Raw genomic sequence first — 23244 nt, 5'->3', positions numbered from 1 at the left:
GCAACTGCCTACCACCTTTATTTCCACAGTTCGGTGAGTCAGGCCGCACCATCGCCTGACTTTGGCCTGTGTCAGCTTGGGCTAATTCTAGCCGTGATTGGTGCTTAGTGCCTAAGGCTCAGATTTAATCCCCGTGTGCTAGAAACCTTCGCTCTGTGAATCGACTATGGACAGAGCCAGCCTTCTTACACAAGTGTCTTAGCCTGGGTTCCCCCGAAAGCAGGGCCTCAGGCCGGCGCTTCTGTGCGGGTAGGTAGTATATTTGGGAACAGGATTCCAGGGAGCAGGAATAAGGATTGGGGGGGCAGGAGAGAGGGAGACCCAACCCGAGGATGCGCTATCAGTGCTATGGGCACTGCTCCAGCCAGCCAGAACCTCCGACGAGCCTTATGAAATGTATCTCAAAACTGATCTGCCTCATGGGTAAAAGGGGAAGCATTTATATGTTGTCCCCACCTCCCCCATCCATCAAAGGCAGCCCCACAGGCATCCGCTCCCCACATTTCCAGGTTGCCCCTGTGTGAGTTCCGAGCCAGGTCTTCCCTCTGGGTAGAAAGCAGGAGGTGCTCTATCGCAGACCTGAGGTGAGGCCCTGTCAGGTTGCGCATCAGGGAACATGGTCAAAGCTTGTGTGAACTGGGTCACTGCAGCAGTGGCTGGAGTAAGTGGTGGGACTGGGAAGACTGTGGTTTGGACACAGTCCACAATAGATGTATATATAAAATGTGCCACAGGGCAATTTGAGGTAGAACGTACAGAGGGACCCGGGTAAGCAGCTCCAGTGTCGGACAGGTAAGTCAAAAGGCCTGTTGCATAATATAACACGCAGCGTCTAACTCAGGTGGGAGGGAAGGAAGCTCATCTTCTGTAACCCTGATGGCTTCTCCACTCTCCTCCAACCTGGTTCTGTGCCAGGTTCCTGATTAACTGCCTTCACGGTGACTCCAGAATATAAATTACCATCCTGCCTGCCCTTTCTCCTGTTGCATGAATGAACAGTTTCTGAGTTTTCTCTCTTATTCTCAGTGCTACTGATGCCAATCATTTGTGGCCTTCTGGGGGCCAAAATCGTAACTACCTGAATGCTGAGAGCTCTTCTTTTGGCAAGGCAAAAGCCCATGTCACTGCTTCTGGGGCTGAGCCAAGTACCTGAAAACCCGTGCCCTCTGTCTGGACCTGCTGGGCCTGTTTCTAGCAGAGCCATGGCTTTGGGAAGACTAACCAAGTTATCCTGACCAGGGATGTCCTCTCAGGGAGAGCGGGGTGAATAACCTGTAGTCACAGGGGTCACTTGTGCTCAGTTAATACCCACAGAATTAACTGAATTAGTTCAGGCTACCCACAGAAATACAAAGGGCAAAGCAAATGAAGTGAAGGAACAATTCAGATTTAAAAAATATTAAGTGTTCTGCCACAGAAAAAGATGAAAGCAAGAGTATACCCTATGATCTTTTCCTTTTCCTGGCAACTAGTTCCTCTCTCCCTCAGAGTTCCCTGAACACTCTCATGAATTTCCAGAAGGGCTGGTATTTGCCAAAGAGAATTATTCTACTTAACACCTAGTTTAAGTGATGGTGAATGAGTTGGGCGGAGAGCCCTGTTTTCTGTCAAGTAGTAAGTCACCCAACAAATCTTTCCCCTGGGTGTTTTATCATCTAATTGCTTTTCCTAAAGGGCTTTTAGGCTGACAGAGGCTGGAAGCAACACAATATTAGCAATACCTTATGTTGTGTGTGCCATTGCTGTACAAGTAATTTGGAAAAATACAGGCCTATCTTGTTTTATTGCACTTCACTTTGTCGTGCTTTTTACCAATTGAAGGTTCAAGATGTTAGTGGAGGAAGTCATGGAGGATGTGGTGCATCATGTGGTGCAAAGAGCGAGAGAACTAGACTTAGGCGTGGAACCCGAAGGTGTGACTCAATCGCTCCCAACTCATGGTAGAACTTGAATGGATGAGGAGCTGCTTCCTGTGGACGAGTAGAGAACGTGGTTTCTGGAGATGGAAGCTACTCCTGGTGGAGAGGCTGTGACAATTGTTGAAATGACAACAAAAGGATTTAGAATAGGATTTAAACTTAGTTGATTAAGCAGCAGCAGAGTTTGAGAGGATTGACTCCAATTTCAAAAGTAAGTTCTACTGTGGGTGAAATGATATCAAATAGCATCACATGCTACAGAGAGAGAATATGAGAAGGAAGAGGCATTCAATGCGGCAGACTTCATTGTTGTCCTATTTTAAGAAATTGCCACAGGGCGCCTGGGTGGCTCAGTTGGTTAAGTGACTGTCTTCGGCTCAGGTCATGATCCTGGAGTCCAGGGATCGAGTCCCACATCAGGTTCCCTGCTCTGCAGGGAGTCTGCTCCTCCCTCTGACCCTCCCCCCTCTCATGTGCTCTCTCTCTCATTCTCTCTCTCTCAAATAAATAAATAAATAAATCTTTAAAAAAAAAGAAATTGCCACGGCCCCCCAGCCTACGGCAACCTCCACACTGATCAACATCTGTCATCAATAGCAAAAAGATTGCCACTGGCTGAAAGCTCAAAGGATGTTTAGCATTTTTTAGTGACAAAATGTTTTTAAATTAAGGTGTGTACGTTGGTTTTTTTACATATAATTCTATTGCACACTTAATAGACTATAGTGTAAACATAACTTTTTTTAAAGATTTTATTTATTTATTTGACAGAGAGAGATAACAAGAGAGAGAGTACAAGCAGGGGGAGTGGCAGGCAGAGGCAGAGGGAGAAGCAGACTCCCTGCCGAGCAGGGAGCCTGACGCGGGGCTCGATCCCAGGACCCTGGGATCATTACCTGAGCCGAAGGCAGATGCTTAACCAACTGAGCCATCCAGGTGCCCCTACACATAACTTTTATATGCACCAAGAAACCAAAAAGTTCATTTGACTTGCTTTTTTTTTGTGATATTTGCTTTATTGCAGGGGTCTGGACCGAACCTGCAGTATCTCCAATGTATACCTATTCCCCTGTTTGCTCATTTGATCCTTATACAAATCCCATGAGATCGATAAACGATGCCCAGGATGACAAAGTCAGAGGTTCCTCAGCAGAAGGCACATGTCTTCCTGGAGTCTCAGAAGGACCCACCCTGGAAGGTCTCACCTTGGGAGGAAGGGGTTTAACTCAAGAACGGTTGTGCGAGAAGTTGCCAGAGACACTGGGACATCATCTTTCTGATGGGCCAGCCAGGGGGCAGCAGTCAGGCACCCGACACAGAAGAAGTCTCACATGAGAAACTCTCCTCATGACTGTGTAGAGGTGTGGGCATAGACTGTACACATCAAGGACAGGTGCTAAGTGCATGCAGGGGTATGAGTATTTCACAGAGCCAGTCTCCTGGGGAGATCTGAAATATTTAATTATCATGTAACCTTCGATCAGTTTTGAAAATTCCAAATGTCCTCATAGAAAGACACTCCCTTATACCAATCAAATGAGTATTAAAAAAGTACAAACCTATAAAATGTTTTCACCAACATCAATCAAACAAGCAAGCAGCATGATGTAAAACATACACTTTAAAAATTGGTGAGGGGCGCCTGGGTGGCTCAGTTGTTAAGCGTCTGCCTTCAGCTTAGGTCATCTGGGATCGAGTCCCGCATCGGGCTTCTTGCTCGGCAGGGAGTCTGTTTCTCCCTCTACCTGCTGCTCCCCCTGCTTGTACTCACTCTCTTTCTCTCTCCCTCTTTCTCTCTGTCAAATAAATAAATAAAATCTTGAAAAAATTAAAAATAAAAATTGGTGAAAGGAAAGAGAAGATTCTAACACTGTATTTAGAACATTCTATGTACATTCTAGCAATGTAATACAACCTAATAACCCCTAAACTCCTTAGCCATAATAAAAAGTCATCAATATCTGGAACAATCTCCCTAATACTCCCAAATCTGGGTGACAGCAGACTAGATGAAGGCTTCTATTTACTTCCCTCTTCAAAGATTTTTGGAAACTACTATAGAAAACAAATACATGAAATGGAGAAAAAGGACAATGGGGCTAATCACTGAAAGAAGTGAGACCTGTCCTATAAGAAATGTTCAAGAGAGTCCTTCAGGCTGAAATGAAAGGATACTAGACAGCAACCCAACTCCGCATGAAGGAATAATGACTGACTGACATGGATAAAGGGAACAACCTAAATAAATATAAAAGAATTAATGAAAGTGAGGAAATTACTGCCAACCTTACAGAAATAATAAGGATTATAAGAGAACACTATAAACAATTGTGTGCCGACAAATTACACAACCTAGAAGCACTGGACAAATTCCTAGAAACACAACAATTACCAAAACTGACTCAGGAAGAAACAGAAAATCGGAACAGACTTAAGCAAAGAGATTGAATTAATAATCAAAGACCTCCCGAAAAAGAAAAGCCCAGAACCAGATGCCTACACTGGTGAATTCTACCAAACATTTAAAGAAGAATTAATACCAGTCTGTCTAAATTCTTTACACAAATAAAAGAGGAGAAAACACTTCCTGACTCATTCTGTGAGGCCAGCATTACCCTGAGACCAAATCCAGACAAAGACATCAAAAGGAAACCATAGATCAATATCTCTTATAAACATAGATGTGAAATATTCCATAAAATACTAGCAACCCAAATCCAGGAGCATACTAAGAGGATTATATATTGTGACCTAGCAGGATTTATCCCAGGAACACAAATGTAGTTCAGTTTGAAAATATTAATAATGTAATACAACACATGAATCGAATGAGTTTAAATAAAGATTCTATCAATTGATGCAGAAAATCATTTGACAATATTCAACACATTCTCATGATAAAAAACATTCAGTGAACTAGAAATAGAAGGGAACTTCCTCAACATGATAAATGACATCTATGAAAACACCACAGCTAACATTATACTCAATGTTGAAACTGAAACTCAATCCCTAAGATCAGTAACAAGACAAGGATACCACTTGCCACTTCTGGGACTATGCTGGAAGTTCTGGCCATAGCAATTAGGCAAGAAAAAGAAATAAAAGTTATCCAAGTTGAGAATTAAGAAGTAAAGCTACAGAGGGGCGCCTGGGTGGCTCAGTTGGTTGGGCGACTGCCTTCGGCTCAGGTCATGATCCTGGAGTCCCAGGATGGAGTCCCACATCGGGCTCCCTGCTCAGCGGGGGGTCTGCTTCTCCCTCTGACCCTCTTCCCTCTCGTGCTCTCTGTCTCTCATTCTCTCTCTCAAATAAATAAATAAAATCTTAAAAAAAAAAAAAAAAGAAGTAAAGCTACAGTAATCAAAACAGTGCAGTACTGGGGCGCCTGGGTGGCTCAGTCGTTAAGCATCTGCCTTCGGCTCAGGTCACGATCCCAGGGTCCTGGGATCGAGCCCTGCATCGGGCTCCCTGCTCGGCGGGAAGCCTGCTTCTCCCTCTCCCACTCCCCCTGCTTGTGTTCCCTCTCTCACTGTCTCTGTCTGTCAAATAAATAAAATCTTAAAAAAAAAACAAAAAACAAAGAAAAAACAGTGCAGTACTGGCAGAATGACAGATAAAAAGATCAATGAAAGAGAATAGAGTCCAGAAGTAAACATTCACAGATATGGTCAAAAAAGGTGATTTTCAAAAAAGGTGCCAAGACCAGTCAAGGGGAAAGGACGGTCTTTTCATCAAATGAGGCTTGGAAAACTGGATGTCCACATGCAAAATAATGAAGTTGGACCCTTATACCATATGCAAAAATTAACTCAATATAGATCAAAAACTAAACATAAGAGCTAAAATCCTAATACTTTTTAGAAGAAAACAGAGGGGAGAAAGTTTCATTGGATTTAGCAGTCATTTCTTGGATATGACACCAAAAGCACAAGTAAAAAAAGAAAAAAAATTGGACTTCATCAAAATTAAAAACTTTTGTTATATGTCAATTATATATCAATAAAGCTGGGGGAAAATGAAAAACTTTTGTGCATCAAAGAACACTATCGAGAGTGAAGAGGCAACCCAGAAAATGGGAGAAATCATGTATCTACTAAGGTGTTAATATCCAAAATATATAAAGAATTCCTACAGCCCAACAATGTAAGAAAAAATGGGCAAAGGATTTAAGTAGACTCTATAGTAGCTCTATAACTTTAGGCAAGTCACTTAATCTTTCTGAGACTCAGTTTCCTCATCTATAAAATAAATCACATATCTCACTGGGGTATTAAAGATTTTATTTTTTAAGTAATCTCTATACCCGGCGTGGAGCTCAAACACACAACCCCGAGATCAAGAGTCACACACTCCACTGACTGAGCCAGCCAGCCACTCCTCAATGGGGTTTTAAAAGGATTAAATTAGCATGTAAAGTCCTTAACAGTACTAAATTTGTGTTGACAATAATATTGCTATCCCTCCGGACCTCCCTAAGGCAATTATTAACTCTACAAATAATTAGTCCTTATTATGTTCTGTTTGGTTCCATCAGGGAAATTATAGCTACCTTTGGGAGAAATCTTTTTACTCATTCATCCCTTAATGAAAGCCAGAGCCCTCAGGAAAACATCCTTCATGATGCCCACACATGCTCCTCTCTCTTTTTAGTCCAAGCAGGCTAATGGGATCTAGACTTCTTGTAAACTCACCCACTGTCAGCCTCCACGCTTCACAGGGAGATGGGTATGGGCTGTCTGGGGTCTGCAACTAGTGAAAGAAATGTTTGACTTATGAGAGAGGTCAGTGTTCAAATAGTAGTCATGATGTGTCTCCAAGCCTGATTTAGGAGGATGAACCACTGTTGGACTTGAACATATCTGCCCTCTCACGGGTGATTCACTCGGACAAGCTCCTGGGGACTGCGATCTTCATGACAGGGCCATCCTCTGCCAGCCTCTCAAAGGACACCTTGCTCAGGGAGACACACATCAAAGCGAGAGTGCCTTTTGGAGTACTAGCTTCTTTCCCCACAGAAAGACAGATTTCCATCTGTGTTGCGAAATATGTAAGTCTTTTCCTTTAGGAACACTTATGAGAGACTACTCCTTTTCACAGGAAACCAAGACCACCCAAAGCAAAATTACTTTCCTTTGTTCAAGAACAATTGCTCACTCATTTTCTATTTGTTTACTTTTTCTTCCTCCTTAAGAAAGTTAAAGGATATTTTTGCTATTGGTAGGTTGTATTTTTCTAGAGGCAAAGAGTTTTAGTTTTGAGTTCTAAACTGAGGTTTGGAGATTGTCCATGGAACAAACACTTTACAAAGAAGACCAGGCCCTAGCTCACACAGAGGACATAGTTGATAGTTTAGCAGTAAAGCACAAACACATCTTATGAGCGGAAAGTGAACATGAGATTCCCTGCCCACCTGACATCTCACCCAAAATGTGTAGAATCAAAACCCCGCAAAATGTGATCCTCTCCCAAAATTCTCCAGCTCACTGAAGGGCAGCATTGTGTCAGTTTGGGTCCTCTTTGAGCATATGCCAAGATGGAATTCACCATGCAAGAGCTTCCTGAGGAAAATGCTCATGAAGGGTAAAGGGGAGAAGGAGCTAGAATAGGCAGAGAGAGACTCAGATCATGACGCAGGTCTGTCCCCTCTGGAAAGGGAGAGGGAAGGGAAGAGAACTGGGCAGGAAGAGCTTCAGACTGCAGATTAGTTCTGAGAAATTGTTGACCACACGATGGGAAGCTCCACAGTACTGATTGCCTGTTAGACGAGTCCCAGCTTGGGCAGAAATGACCTGGCTCTGGTACCCCCACTGAGTTCATTCACTGTCTGGGAGCAGCCAGAGAGTGCGCAGCCTTGTCCGTTTGCTGCAGCAAATCTAAAGGGGCGGCAGCTGGTGGCTCTCAGCTCTGTTCTCTGTAGAAGATTCTCTTGAAGAATGATCTGAGTTGCTATACGTCTGCCACAATCGTTCATCCAATTATGCAACCTGGGAGTCATGCCTGATATCTTCTTTTCCCTTATCTTTAAGACCCAGTCCACTGGCAAGATCCTAACCATTTCACCTCCTAAATATCTCTCACAGCTGTCTGTTTTTCTTATCTCCACCACTACCACCATCATCTTGCTCCTAACTGATGACCATCTTTCCATCTATTCACCACACAACATGTAGAGCAGGCTTTTTATCTTTAAAAAAATTTTTTTTTAAAGATTTTAAGTTATCTCTACACCTGACATGGGGCTCAAACTTATCACCCTGAGGTCAAGAGTCACAGGCTCTACTGACTGAGCCAGCCAGGTGCCCCAGAGCCATCTTTTTTTAAAACACAAGTCAGATCTGCTTAAACAACATCTGAGCTCATAGGTTAAGGATCTAAGTCCTTAGCATGACCTTCAAGGCTCTGCCTGTTGTGACTTTTGCCTTATTCTCCAGTCTTCTGTGGACTTGGGTTGTCCTTACTCTCTCTGCTCCATTGACCCTCTGAGCATCAGGTAGATAATGGTTCAAATCTAGCCTCCTTCCAGTTCCCCAAATGCTCTAAGTTCTTTGCTGCCTCAGGACCCTTGCACATGTTGTTCTCTCTACCAATTATCTCTTCTCCAATCCCATGCCCCTTTACCCAGTTAACTAACCCTCATTCCTTAGCTACCAATTCAAATATCATTTCTTCAGGGAAGCCTTCTCTGACCCTCACACAAGTTTGAATCCTTTGTAATTCCGTCTTATAGTGAATTAAATGCACTCTGTAGCATTTAGGATGATATTCTGTATTTGACTAATTATCTGATTGACTACCTCACTATACAATGTGTTTCCTGATGGCAGAGACTATATCCATTTTTGCTCATTACTGCATCTCCAGCATTAGCAGAGTGGCTGCATTTTGTAGTTGCAACAAAATATTTGTTGAATAAAGGAAGTATCTGAAAGGGGTATTTGATATTTTTTTTCCTTTTTATTTGAGTCACACTCCAAGTGTTTTCTTTTCTAACCAATGAATTGTATTTCTTTCTATTTATATTGTTCTCCAGCAGCATGATCTCCCCTCCCACCCTTCACCCATGGTAAAATCTGTGAGGGCCGGCCTTGGACTTGGGATTTTTCGAGCCTTCCCTGACGAGCACAAGATTTTATTCTAGAGTTAGAAGGTCAGGGAGGTAGGAAGGAAAAGAAAGTGAGTTGCCTCCAAAGAGTTGGGATACAAAGTTGATCTTTGAAAGTTAAATTAGAAATCAAACCAATCAGAGCAAGGATATGCAACATGCCTCCTTAAAGAGCAATAAGGACTCCAGGACCTACAAGGCCCAATGGTACTGTTACTCAGTAAGGCCTGGCTCTATCTAAAAAAGAAATGTGTTCATCTGAGGAGGGACAGCCCTGGTACATTAATAAGGAGAACCTAGGTAACAGAGAGTGTCCACCGGCCACCAACCCCAGGAGAAGGGTTGGCCAGGACAGCAGGAATGAGTGGCCAATCCTCCCAGCAGCTTGTTTGACCTCTGGTGTGGAGGAAGATGCACCAAGCTCCCCAAGGCTGATATCAGTAAACATTTAAGTCAGATAATTCACTCTTCTGATTCTGGCTTCGAGCTCGCCAAGCCACCTTCTGACAATTAGGTTCCAAATTGTACAGTTTTAAGAAGAGAGTGCACTTACCAGCCAACCTCAAGAGTGTCATGTTCCTGACCGTTTTGTTTCTAACAGTAATGGTTAAGCTCCAGGTTTGGGTATCAGACGGCCTTCATCTGAACCCTGACTCTACCATTTACATACTGAACATACTAACCTTGGGAATTCCCTTTATCTTTTTTTACCCCAACTGAAAAAAAGATCACAACATACCACATGATTACAGGGAGAATTAAAGGAAGCAATGCATGTAATGTACTTAGCATAGAGTTTAACAAATAGTGAATGAAATCAGTAAGTTCGCCTTCTGATTTTATACAACATGGATTTTTAATCAACACTGGAACATTGGAAAGATGGAATGTCGGGTCCCACAGGGTCAAAGACCAAATCTGGACTATGGGAAATCACCAAGATGATAGACTAGAGGCTAGCCTTTTACCTCCTGGCACCTCTCCGGTCACATGGGCTAACATCTATAAAAGGTAACCAGGACATGGCTTTAAAATCTTGCATCTCCACCTCTCTTTACCTAACTCTCATCTCCCACACATACTTTTTATGCAGAAACAGATTTTCAAATTTACCTCTACTTTGCTCTCATGGAATTAAGAATGATTGTCCTATCACAAGGAAGAGCTCCAAGGCTTCCCTTGATAATTTTGTTTTGTTTCGTTTTGTTTTTCCTTCATGCTACAGACCAAAAGCGTCATCTCCCGGAGGGGGAAACATGGGCTCTCGTTTTTCTAAGGTCCCCATTTGGCCTGCCCCACTTCCCCAGGTGCTCTTGAGGGAATACTGCAATGACACGTAGAAAGCCACAACACTAGTCACAGATCAAGGCTTCCATCACGCAGGGAACGTGCCTGAAGTTCAAACAGGCAAACCAAAGCGACACTGCCAGATTAGACAGTTAATTTTGTTTTTCTGTTCCAGTTATCAGACTGCTCTATGACAAAAATGAACAAACACACACACGGCAAATTTGGTTTGGAGTATGGAGCCTTATCAGTGTTTTCCAAGTAGCAATGCTTCCTTACAAAAGTATTTTCAGATCTCAGTGACCCATGCTGGGCAGAGCTGTAGGGCGTTTCCTGAAACTTCAGGTGCAGCAGCGCTCTAATTAACAGGACTGGTCCAGGGGCTAATCGTCAGGTGAGGTGTGAGGGCCTTCCAAAAAGACTGCAGTGCCTCCTCGGTCCTTCTAAATCAAGAGAACACAGTCTAAACTTTGAAAACTATCGTATTATCATGGGGATCTCCAATTTTATCAACTGACATTAGAGAATGTCTGTCAGGCATCCAGAAAAACAATGACCTCAAAGAACCCATCTAGAGCTTAACAGAAAATGCCAAGTATTTTCTCCCTCACATCGTTTCATTTAATTCCTACAATCTGGAGGTAGGTATGGTTACCATCCTCGTCCTACCAGCAAAGAAACTAAGGCTAAGGGATTCCGCCCCAAATCACACAGCCACTAAGTGACAGGCCAGGGCTCACGAAATCCTTGGGTATTGATGGGCACCAATTAGAGCAGGGAGTCCAAATCCTAAGCTTGCTGTGCACTTTTTCTTATCAAATGACGAGTCCCCCATTTCATTGATACCATTGACTTTTGATTTCTCTGCGGACCCAGGATGAAGAGCCTGGTCCCTCATGGTCGCGACCAGGCTGTTCGAAGCCACGGGGCCGCCAGCTCAGCAGAGGGTCCAGGGCGCATGCCTGGGCCTGGGGGACCGGGCGACCCCTGGGGGTCTGCGAACAAAACCTGCCCCAGCTGGCTCAGCGCCCCAGCCCGGGACCCCTCGGAGGCTCGCTCCCGGCCGCCCAGGCCAGACCCGCCTCCTGAGGCCAGCAACCCACGAAGTGCTGCCGGCACGTCCGCCGTCAGCCCCGAGGCCCAAGCAGACGCTGACTGAGGGGCTGGAGGGGGAAGCGGCCCCCACGGGCCGAGGCGCGCTGCGGGGCCGAACGAGGGCGCGCTGCGGGGCCTCTCCCCTTGCGGCCGGGCTGCCCGCCCTCCTGCCCGGCACCGGCCCGGGCCTCGCGCCGCGGAGCTGTGCGCACCGGGCTCGCTGGCGGCCCCTCGGGTGCACGGGGCTCCGGCCAGCCGCCCGCGTGCAAGCCCGAGGCCCGAGCCCCCGCCTCCGGCTGCCAGCCCGCGCTCCGCGTTCACCGCGCTCGGCCCGGGCCCGCCTCTCGGCCGTTTTTGCTTTCGCTTTCCTGCCGCCCTCGTCGAGGAAAATGAAAGTGACCGTGGACGTGGCCCGGGCCCGCGCAGCAGCCGTCGAAGCGAGGGGCGAGGAGAGCAGCGGCGGTCGGCGTGGAGCCTGCGAGCTGGGACCGCTGCCCGCACCAGACGAGGTAAGCGTGGCCCCTCGACGGCCGCCTCGCGGGCTCCGCCTTGCGGACCGGGCGGGCGGGACGCCAGGAGGCCCCGTGACGCGGAGCCGGCCGGGCTGGGGGCTCCTGCGGCGGGGCGGGGGGAAGAGCCGGGGGCACTCAGACTAGCGCGCCGAGGGTCTGGCAGCCTGGGGCCGACGTCGCGCGGCGGCAAGGCAGGTCGTGCACCGGTCCCATCCCACGTTTCCTTTTTGCACACCACCACCGGTCCCCCACCCCCGACCGGCTTTCAGTCAAAGTCAAAGTGGGAGAATGTATGTAAAATGCTGAGCAGAGTGCCTCGCCTGAGCTCGGCTGGGAGGAGCTCATCATTTGCCCCTGCTTACCTTTTAGACTCCTCTTCTTCCCCATTTGGCTCCACTCCTCGTGTCGTTTGCCTTTCTGCGTTTTACAGATAGGGTGCACTTGGGCGACCCTGGGGTGCCTTCCAAGCGTTCCCTGAACTGGCAAGCTTGCAGCCCGCCTCTCTTGGCCATAGGCACGGACATAGGCTAGTCCAGGATGTCGCCCCCTCCCTGAGGCCCTGCCCATGAGAAGACAGGGACTTACTCCGCAGAGACTCCAACCCCCCGGGGCTGGCGAAAACCGTCAGGGATGGGTGCGCTCGGGGACCGCGTCCTTCCCAGACCAGGAAACCTCCAGTCCGCTGCATAGGCCAGCAGAAGGGTGAAACATAAGTGCTCTGGTCTTGGCCGTTTTGTCACATATACACTAATTCGATCGTGGTATCGAGAATTGGGCTCCACCGCAGGGCTGTGGAGCCAACCCCTGGCAGGGGAAAAAAAAATCTATCTCTATCTCTATCTTATATCTGTATCTATAGCTACACACACACAAGTTGCCCGCATGGCCAATTGTGTGGGATGAGCATACAGGGTAGAAGGCACTAAGTGTTGGAAGTAAAAGGACTAAATCTGCAGGCACTTGACGTACCTTTGAGTGATGACACTCTTTGTAGCCAATACCAAGAACCCCCTTTTAATCAACTTTTGTCTCAATAAAAGTGAATTCAGCCTAATCACACGGATCTGATCATACAGCCCGTTACTGAAACAAACTCCATTGATCTTAACTTTGAAAATAGCCATCTGAATTTGACAAACGATGACATAAGATCCTATTTTTTAAAACACGGAGTCCCTCCTCTGCCCTGCTTCAGGGCTGTGTTGAGTATTCATTGCTTTTAGAAAATGCTGCCTTTATCATGAGCCAGAAAAATCAGAGTCTTTGATTCAATGAGCTATTCCTTCTCTGCTGAATTCCCTAATGTCCTCTTCTCTCTTCCTCCTGTTAACTGAATTTGAACCGTAGTGGATGGTTCTCTCCTTTTGCTCCCCTAGCTTCAGTCTGCAGGGGGAAGAAGAGGGGGAGTAGGAGACACCCTGCCCTGCACTTCTACCACCCTGTGTTCTTGCTTCCATGTTCCAGAAAACGGAAGACCAAGCAAGCCCCTGCCTTTCCCCCCTACCTGCTTGGCTCCATACCTTTATGATTCTTTGAGTTAGCCACCAGCATGTGATGGACTTTCTTACATTTTTCATTAAAAAGTAATGCGTGGGATTTTGTGTGTTTTCCTTAGTATCTAAGGTCTACCAAATTTAATTGCTCACACACCTTAGTTCATGGCACACCAATCCTTGCTCCATCTAGAGTCTCTCGCGTTATCTTATGTTGTTATTTCCTCCCTTGATCCTCCAGTTCTCTGTCAGCACCCTCCTCCCGGTGCACACACGAACACGCCGCCATGCTGTTGTATTTGTTCTTCCCAACTCCCTTTCCTTATATCTTCTTAGAGCATGTGTATCTTTGAAACCTATGTCACGTTTTGCTTTTGATGCACTTACCTAAATAAATACTTCTAGGCTAAGGGCGCCTGGGTGGCTCAGTCGGTTAAGGTTAAACGTCTGACTTTTGCTTAGGTCATGATCTCAGAGTCCTTGGTTGGGGCCCCGCATCAGTCTCCGTGCTCCACGGGGAGGCTGTTTCTCCCTCTCCCTCTGCCTGCCACTCCCCCTGCGCCTGTTCTCTCTCTCACAAATAAACAAAATCTTTAAAAAAACAAAAATGAAAATAGCGGTGCCTGAGTAGCTCAGTCAGTTAAGCATCTGCCTTCGGCTCAGGCCATGATCTCAGGGTCCTGGGATCAAGCCCTGCTCAGCAGGGAGTCTGCTTCTCTCTCTCCCTCTGCCCCTAATCCTGCTCATGCTCTCTCACACTCTCTCTCTCAAATAAATAAATAAAATTTTCAAAAAAAAGAAAAAACTTTCATGCTATAAATCTCTTACTATTTCTTTTCCTCCCTACATTATGTTTTTGAGTCAAACCATATTGCTATATGTAAGTCTGATTTATTACTCCTGGCTGTTGCATAGTTTTGTATGGAAAGTATACACCACAAGAACTTAACCAGCCTCCTGGGAATAGACATGAGGTGGCCTGTGACTCCTTGCTTGCACGAACAGTGCTGCACCAAACATCCTTTTGGGTGTCTCCCTGTGTCTTGTGCAAGAATTTTTTTTGAGATAGATATGAGATTGCTGGTTCTAGGATACTTGTGGGATGTCTTTTACTAAAAACTGCTACTTCGTGCTGCAGAATGGCTTCTTCAGTTTCCTCCCACCAGGAGTGCATCAAGGGTCCCTTTTCCAACATCTGCTGGCATTTACTGTTAGCTCATTTATGAATTTCGGTCCAAACTAGTAGGTTAAAGCAGTACTCCATTTCTTTTTTTTTTTTTTTTTAAGATTTTATTTATTTATTTGACAGAGAGAGAGACAGCGAGAGAGGGAACACAAGCAGGGGGAGTGGGAGAGGGAGAAGCAGGCTTCCCGCTGAGCAGGGAGCTCGATGCGGGGCTCGATCCCAGGACCCTGGGATCATGATCTGAGCCGAAGGCAGATGCTTAACGACTGAGCCACCCAGGCGCCCCTCCATTTCTGTTTTAATTGAGCATCTCATCATATTGTTTTGCCATTGGTGAACTGCTTACCCAACTATCCATCTAATCTGCCCCTCTTTTCTTTCAGATTTCTGATATTTTTCTATATGTGGTTTGCATTTTGTTCCTTTTTGGCATCCTTACATGTTAAAATGTTAGTTCTTTGTCAGATGTGGATGTTTTAAGTCTTCCCCTAATCTTGTCACCTGTCTGTTAACCTCATTTATGGTCTCCTTTTTATTATTACTAATAACTTTATTATTAAAGTAAGTAAATATAACTAAATTAAATAAATGTAACTAAAGTAAATAAAAATAAATTTATATATCATAAAATTCACCTATTTAAATTATACAATTCAGTGGTTTGTAGTCTATTTACAGAGTGTGCAACTATCACGATAATCTAATTTTAGAATATTTTTATTACTCCATTAGCAGTCACTCTCCACTTTTCCCTCAATATGCCCCTCCCCTGCCCTAGGCAAGCACTAATCTACTTCCTGTCTCTTTGCATTTGCCTGCTTCTGAACATCTCATACAAATGGGATGATGCAATATGTGTTTGTTGTGCCTGGTTTCTTTCACTTAGCATAGTGTTTTGTAGGTTTATCCACATTACAGCATATATCAGTAGTTTGTTCCTTGTTAATGCCCAATAATATTCCATCACGTGGGTATACCGCATTTTGTTTATCCATTCGTCAGTTGATGCACATTTGGGTTGTTTCTACTTTTGGGCCATTATGAGTAATGCTTCTGTGAACATTCATGTACAATTTCCGAGTGAACATATATTTTCATTTCTCTGGGGTATATGCCTAGAAGTGGAATGACTGGATCATATAGTATCTTGATGTTTAAACTTTTGAGGAACTCCCAAACTGTTTTCCAAAGCAGCTGCGACATTTTCTGGTCTTACCAGCAGTGCATGATGGTTCCATTTTCTTCATATCCTCACCATGGCGTGTTGCCTGTCATTTGGGTTAGAGCCGTCCCACCCTAGCAGGTACAAAGTTGTAGCGCATGGTGGTTTTGATTCGCACGTCCCTGATGGTTAATGATGTTGAACATATTTTCATGCGCTTATTAACCATTTGTGTACCTTCTCTAGAGAAATGTCTATTCACAACTATTTTTTAAATTGTTATCTTTTATTATTGAATTGTAATGGTTCTTTATATATATTTAGGTATATATAAATATATAAATATATATATATATATTTATATATTTAGATGTCCTTTTGTTAGATATATGAGTTGCAAATAGTTTCCCCTTTTCTGTGACTTGTCTTTTCACTTTCTTAATGGTGTTCTTTGAGGCAAAAAATTTTTCGATTTTGTTGACGTCCAACTGGTCAGTCTTCTGTCTTACCTCTTGTGTTTTTGGTGTCATATCTAACAAATCCTTGCCTAACTCAAGGTTATGAAGAGTCACTCCTATGTTTTCATCTAAGAGATTTGTAGCTTACCTTAGGTCTATGGTCTACTTTTTTTTAAACATAAATCTTTAAATTTTGTGTAGTCATATCCATCATTTTTCTCCTTATAGCTTATGCTATTTACATCTTATTTAAGAAATCCTCACCTACCTGAAGATCATAAATTTTTTCTATATTTTCTCCTATTAACTTTATCTTTTCTTCTTCTACATTTACATCTTTAATCCAATTGGATTTTGTTTTTATTATGGCTTTGTAATATGTCTTAATATCTACCTTTTTTTTTTCAAACTTTTTCTTATCTTTTCATGGACTTGTTCTTCCATAAACATTTTTAAATCTGTCTGTAAAGTTCACAGAAGTCTTCCTGAAGTTTTGATTGGAAATTAATTGAAATCATAGGTTGATCTGGGAGGAATTGATACCTTTTAATATCAAGTCATTTCACCCATGAATATGGTCTGTTCTCTCCATTTATTCATATTTTCACTCAGGTGTCCTTTAATAGAGTTTTTCAGATTTTCTCCACAAGTCTCTTGCATTTTTTATTAAGATAATTCCTAGCTTCAATAATATTACTAATATAAGTGGTTTCTTATTTTGTCACATTGTTGCCGTTTAGACTGTTACATATCTCCTCTCTCTCTCTCTCTCTCTGATTGGTTACTGTTGGTGTGGAGAAATGCAATCAGTTGTTTTTAGGTTGGTTTCATTTCTAACTACCTTTTTGAACTCCTATTAATTCTAATGGTTTTTCTGTGGATTTTCTGTGAGTTCTATGTGAAATAATTATACGAGTTGCAAACACTGACATTTGTCTCTTTCCTTCTAATTTTATACTTTGTTTTAGTTTTTATTATTTCTTGTAGTGGCTACTTTTTCTATAATTCTGTTACATGGTGGTGGGAATAGCTGCATCCTTGTCTTGTTCCATTCCTTAAAGAGAATACAGTTTTCTATTAAGTATGATGTTAGCTATAGGTTTGTAGGTGATAGTCTTTGTTAAGGAAAGGAAGTCCTTTTCCTTAGGATCTGAGGTACCAAGGAAAATAGATAAAATCCATGCATTACTTCCTAATGAAAAAATTTTATAAGAAAGTGTATCACATGTGGTGGCTAAACCAATTAATAATCAAGCTGTGAAGAAGAGACAGTGATGGGGAAGACAGGGGCTTGGTCTCTTAATTCTGCTTCTTTAAGACCTAGGTTTTGTGTTTTTTATTTTTGTTTTTGTTTTTAAGACAAATTAGTATTGAACTTTGTCAAATGCTCTCTCTGTACCTGCTGAGATGATCATCTGTTTCCCCCATCCCAATTTTCCATGTATTATTAGGGTGTATAATCTTAGCTGTTGTAACAGTCCCAACATTTCAATGGCTTACACCAGGAATGCTACGTATTTATCACTCTTGACACAGTCCAGGGATGTTGGTGAGATAGTGGACTCTCCATTACTTAGTTGTTCAGGAACCCAGGCTCTTTCTCACCAGTTGCTTCCCCATCTCCTTGGACCTAGGTCCTTCACCGGGTTCTCCATGATGGCCAGAGATGACACAGATCACTGCTCCTCAGATTCCATTGATAGGGACTAGTCATATTATCCCACCTATTGTAAGGTGGCTGGAAGTTTTGTGGGGTTTTATTTTATTTTATTTTATTTTATTTTATTTTATTTTATTTGAGAGAGAGAGTGAGTGAGAGAGAGAGCATGAGTGGGGGGAGGAGCAGAGGGAGAGGGAGAAGCAGACTCCCCACTGAGCAGGGAGCCTGATGTGGGGCTCAGTCCCGGGACTCCGGGATCATGACCTGAGCCGAAGGCAGACACACGACCGACTGAGCCACCCAGGTGCGCCATGGTGGCTGGGAAGTTTCATGGCATTCCCAGGAGGAAAAGGAGAACAGAGAGATGGTGGGCAGTAGTAACTTCTTCCATAATCCATTAATGTAGTGAATTACCTTGAGAGGTTTGCTGACTTTGAATCATTATTTATTACTTTATCATGACATAGTCTTAATACTTTTTTGGATTTGACTAGATAATATTTTATTTAGGTGTTTGGCATCCATATTTAGAAGTTAAACTGGCCTGTATTTTTCTTTTTTTAGACAATCCATATTCCAAATTTCAAAATTATAGTAACTTTAGGTTGGGCAATGTTTCCTCTTTTTTTATTTTCTAAAGTAACACATTTAAGTAAAGATTGTCTGTTCCTTGGAAGTTAGTAGAATGCTCTTGTAAAACCTTCTGGAACTGAGACTTTATGGGGAAGAAATGTCTTAAATTACTTTAAATGGCTGTTCACATTTGCTATCATTTTTGTGCCAATTTTGGCAATTTTTCTAGAAATTGATTGATTTCTTCTGTGTTTTCAAAATGTATTGTAATATGGTTATTTATAGTTATATAGTTATTTATAGTTATATAGAATAATATAATCATATTATTCTTTTATAAGTTTTTAAATGTTGGCTATATTTGTCATTTCCTCTTTTTCTTCTTTAGTCTTTTCTTTCCATCTTCTGTCAGTTATTCTTGTTCAGTCTCCCTGTGTTCAAAGAAATACCTTGATCATGATTAGCACTGAGTAATGATGTATAGAATTATTGAGTCACTATATAGTACACCTGAAACTAATATAACAGTGTATGTTAACTATACTGGAGTTAAAATTAAAAACTTAAAATGAAATTTAAAAAACTTAATTTTAAAATAAATTAAAATTAAAATTAAAAAAACTCAAAGAAATACTTTGGGTTTTGTTAATCACCTTTGTTTTTAGTCCTCTATATCTTCTGTTTCAGTGATTCTGCCCTTATATTTATTATTTCATTTCTTCTTGTTTCTTTGGTTATACACTATTTGTAAAAGTTTCAAACCATGTAGACACTTGTAAAGTGAGATAGGAAAGCCCACTCCTGTCTCTTATAATCTCACTCTTTATAGGCAACCACCATTACCAAATTGGTGTTTTTCTGGACCTTTTTCTCTGCTTATGCTTCTGCCTACAACTTTTCTTTCTTTTTTTTTTTTTTTTTTTTTTAAAGATTTTTATTTATTTACTTGACAGAGATAGCGGGAGAGGGAACACCAGCAGGGGGAGTGGGAGAGGGAGAAGCAGGCTTCCCGCTGAGCAGGGAGCCCAATGTGGGCTCGATCCCAGGACCCTGGGATCATGACCTGAGCCGAAGGCAGACGCTTAACGACTGAGCCACCCAGGCGCCCTTGCCTACAACTTTTCTAAACTATGTAAGTCATGGGTGTCTTTCTCTGGCATACACACACATCCATTAAAATGGCCTATCATAATTTATTTATCTGTTTTCCACTGATGGGCAATTAGATTGAAAGTCTTATTTTTTTTAATAGTGGAATTTAATTGATTCGTATTTATTTTGATCACTGGTAAGTGTGGCCTTATTTCTGCACCTTGTTTTGCCAAATATTGATCATGAGTTCTTCCTTTTCTTTTTTTCTTATGACTTCTGTATTAATCAAGGTGTCTATTTCCATTCCTTCCTTCCTTCTTTTTATTTAGTGACTTGGAATTCTGTATCTTATGAGGAGCCCTCTTAGGTTTCTAAGCATAGATAAACTTATGTTTCCTATAAATACCAAAAATTAATCAGAATCTCTAACATCCTCCCAAACATAAGGAACTTTTTTAAAGATTTTATTTATTTATTTGAGAGAGAGAGAGCAAACACAAGCAGGAGGAGGGGCAGAGGGAGAGGGAGAAACAGACTCCCCGTTGAACAGGGAGCCAGATGCGGGACTTGAGCCGAGGACCCCAGGATCATGACCTGAGCTGAAGGCAGATGATTAACTGACTGAGCCACCCAGGCACCCTAAGAAACTTTTTAGTATGTTTTTAATTCTCTTCTCTCCCACTTTCCCTCATAGGCACATACACACATAAGTGTCTGCCCAGGAATTATAATCTGGAAGCTTCCTGTTGTTATTAATTCTTCATGCTTCAAAATACACTTTTCTTTTTCTACTTAGAAATCTTTTGTTAACAATTGCATTAATCCGTAACCTCTTTGTGCAGTTGCCTACCATATCAGGATAGGAAGGCTCACACATATGCTTCTTTTAGAGTTTTTATTGACTTCTGAATATTTATAGTGATTGGTGTGTCATGAGTAATGCTTCTCTGGCTTCCTTATTTCTCACAAGTCTACTTTGGAATCCATGCAATTCTGATCCTCATTTGACCTTTGCTGGCACAAAAACATTCTGAAGTATTTGCAAATGCTAGTCACTTCCTCGTGTTTTACTGAGTTTACTTTAGCTTGGTTAAACCAAGAGCAGTATCAGTTTGTGTAAACTTACCACTAACTGAAGGTTCATGTAATGGCCCTGCCCCAGGGTCAGAGACTGGCTAGAGAAATACGAAAATCGCTTTGAAAATTCAGCTGCTGAATATCTTATGCTGAAAAGCTTAACATTTTAACATTTACTTTATAATACTTAACTATTTGAGAGTGAAGTAAAATGGGTACTCTCAGGAAACTATGGTAAAACTAACTTGGATGTGTTTATCAAAAGTTTTTTTTTTTTTACTTTTTTATTTTTATTTTTATTTTTTATTTTTATTTTTTTTTTGTAAGATTTTATTTATTTATTTGACAGAGAGAGACACAGCGAGAGCAGGAACACAAGCAGGGGGAATGGGAGAGGGAGAAGCAGGCTTCCCGCCGAGCAGGGAGCCCGATGTGGGACTCGATCCCAGGACCCTGGGATCATGACCCGAGCCGAAGGCAGACGCTTAACGACTGAGCCACCCAGGCGCCCTTTTTTTACTTTTTTAAATTTATTTTTTTTAAAGATTTTATTTAAAAAAATTTTTTGACAGATTTATTTATTAGAGAGAGAGAGAGAGAGTGCGAGTACACCCGAGCAGGGAGAAGGGCAGAGAGAGATGGAGAGAAATCCTCAAGCAGACTCCCCACTGAGCACAGATCCAGACACACGGCTCAATCCCAGGACCTGAGCCAAAATCAAGAGCCCGATGCTTAACCGACTGAGCCGCCCACGCGCCCTTAAAGATTTTATTTTTAAGTAATCTCTACAGCCAATGTGGGGCTCAAACTCACAACCGCAAGATCAAGAGTCTCAGGCTCTTCTGACTGAGCCAGCCAGGCCTCCCTATCAAAAGCTTTTTAAAGTGTCCATACATTATATCTCAAAAATTCTACTTCCAGGACTGTGTCTTAAGACATGTTTCCAGGCGCCTGGATGGCCTCAGCTCAGGTCGTGATCCCAGGGTCCTGGGATAGAGCCCCGTGTCATGCTCCCTGCTCAGAGAGGAGTCTGCTTTTCTCTCTCTCCCTGCCGCTGCCCTGCCCCCCTGGCTTGTGCTCGATTCTTCTCTCAAATAAATAAATAAAATCTTAAAAAAAAAAAAAAAAGACATGTTTTCTATGCGAAGTGACTTTAGGTGATGCAGGGTGATTCTAGGTGGAACACATCTGTCGCATTGTCTGACATGATGCACACAGTGAGAAAGCCATTCCTGTCAATTCCTTTTCAGTCTTCTGATCAAGGGAAGGAGAAAGCTGTCAGTTTGATGCTGGTTTGTCTTTAACACCTCTCTGCACCTTTCCAATCTCCCTTTCGATATAAAAGAACGAGCAAAGGAATAGCCATATCTTAATTCCATTTTTACAACGTTTTGTTTTCCATTGTATTTGTCTTTATGATTGCCTTTCTTTATGACATAAGATGCTGGTTTTCCATTTATAATAGTAAATAAAGTTTGCTTTTAAGACTCATTTAAGGACAGAAATGAATTGATTTAAAGAGAAAGGCTAAGTATAGGACAGATGGTATTTAATTATGGTGAAATAGTTATGGTGATGTATGGATAACTGAAATGTGTGGAACATGACCCTAAGAATAATCAGAGCTTCAGATACAGATTTTAAATGGGGGGGGGGTTCTTATATATAAAGCTGTTCCTCTCGGTGAGACTTCTGCTATCAGAAAGTTAGAAACCACTCAGGTGTCCAGCAATAAGGCATTGGTTAAATTAATTTGATATCTTCCTATGATATGATACTGCCAGCTATTAAAAAAGTATATTTAATGACATGGGAAAATTATATACTGTTAGGTAAAACAAAACTGGTTGTAAAAGAAAAATATATACAGTATCCCATTATTGTTAAAAAGAAACTATATATATATTTGTTATATATAAAATTATGTATATATTTGTTTTATATATATGTGTGTGTATATATATACACACACACTAAAATTATTGGAAAAAGGAGTAGAAAAAAATAATTCCAAATAAGCTATGTCTGGATGGTTGGACTACAGACTTTTGTGTTTTCCTTTAATAAACATCTATCACTTTGTTACCAGAAAAACAATGTATACATATATCTGTATTTTTTTTTTTACATATATCTATTTTTTAATTAAGCTGTTCCAACTCTAACAGGACTGCTTGGCATTTCGCCATCTGTAGGCGCTCTTGAGTCCTTACATGCTCCTGGAATCCAGTTAGGTCCCCATAGCCTGCTGCAGAAGCAAAGGGGAATAATGCCCTCAAGACTTCCTTGTCACCTCTCAGTATACTCCAAGATACTTGGTCTTGGTGGGTGTATATTTATACTTTTGGAGTAAAACAGAGGAGTATATACAAAACTGTTTGAAATCATTTTTGTTGCCTTTTCTTCTCAACAGTTCTATTAGGCAGGCTCACATCAGGAACCCTCTTTTTTCAGTGGGTTTGGATCATTAAATAGGAGTAGAGTAGCTGATGAAAGGGCATCTCCTAGTTTCTCATTTATTCTTTTCCTGTAATTTCCGCATTATTCTACTGGCCATAATTTTTTTTTTTTTTTTTTGCTTCTTAAATTTTTATTTGGAAATAATTTCAAACTTACAGAAAAGTG

The 23244-nt window shown here is 42.3% G+C and overlaps 1 protein-coding gene across 1 annotated transcript in view; it reads left to right on the top strand.

The window, feature by feature from the left end:
* The first annotated feature begins 11207 nt into the window (after positions 1 to 11207).
* Positions 11208 to 23244, top strand: part of LOC144380916 (uncharacterized) — a 64418-nt gene continuing 52381 nt past the window's right edge. The window contains exon 1 of the mRNA XM_078066343.1: positions 11208 to 11915. Within this exon, the coding sequence (XP_077922469.1) occupies positions 11208 to 11915 (708 nt within the window). The remainder of the gene's footprint in view (positions 11916 to 23244) is intronic.

The sequence above is a fragment of the Halichoerus grypus genome, chromosome 2, assembly GCF_964656455.1.
Source record: "Halichoerus grypus chromosome 2, mHalGry1.hap1.1, whole genome shotgun sequence".
Taxonomy (NCBI): Eukaryota; Metazoa; Chordata; class Mammalia; order Carnivora; family Phocidae; genus Halichoerus; species Halichoerus grypus.
This window is presented reverse-complemented; position numbering and strand designations above follow the sequence as displayed.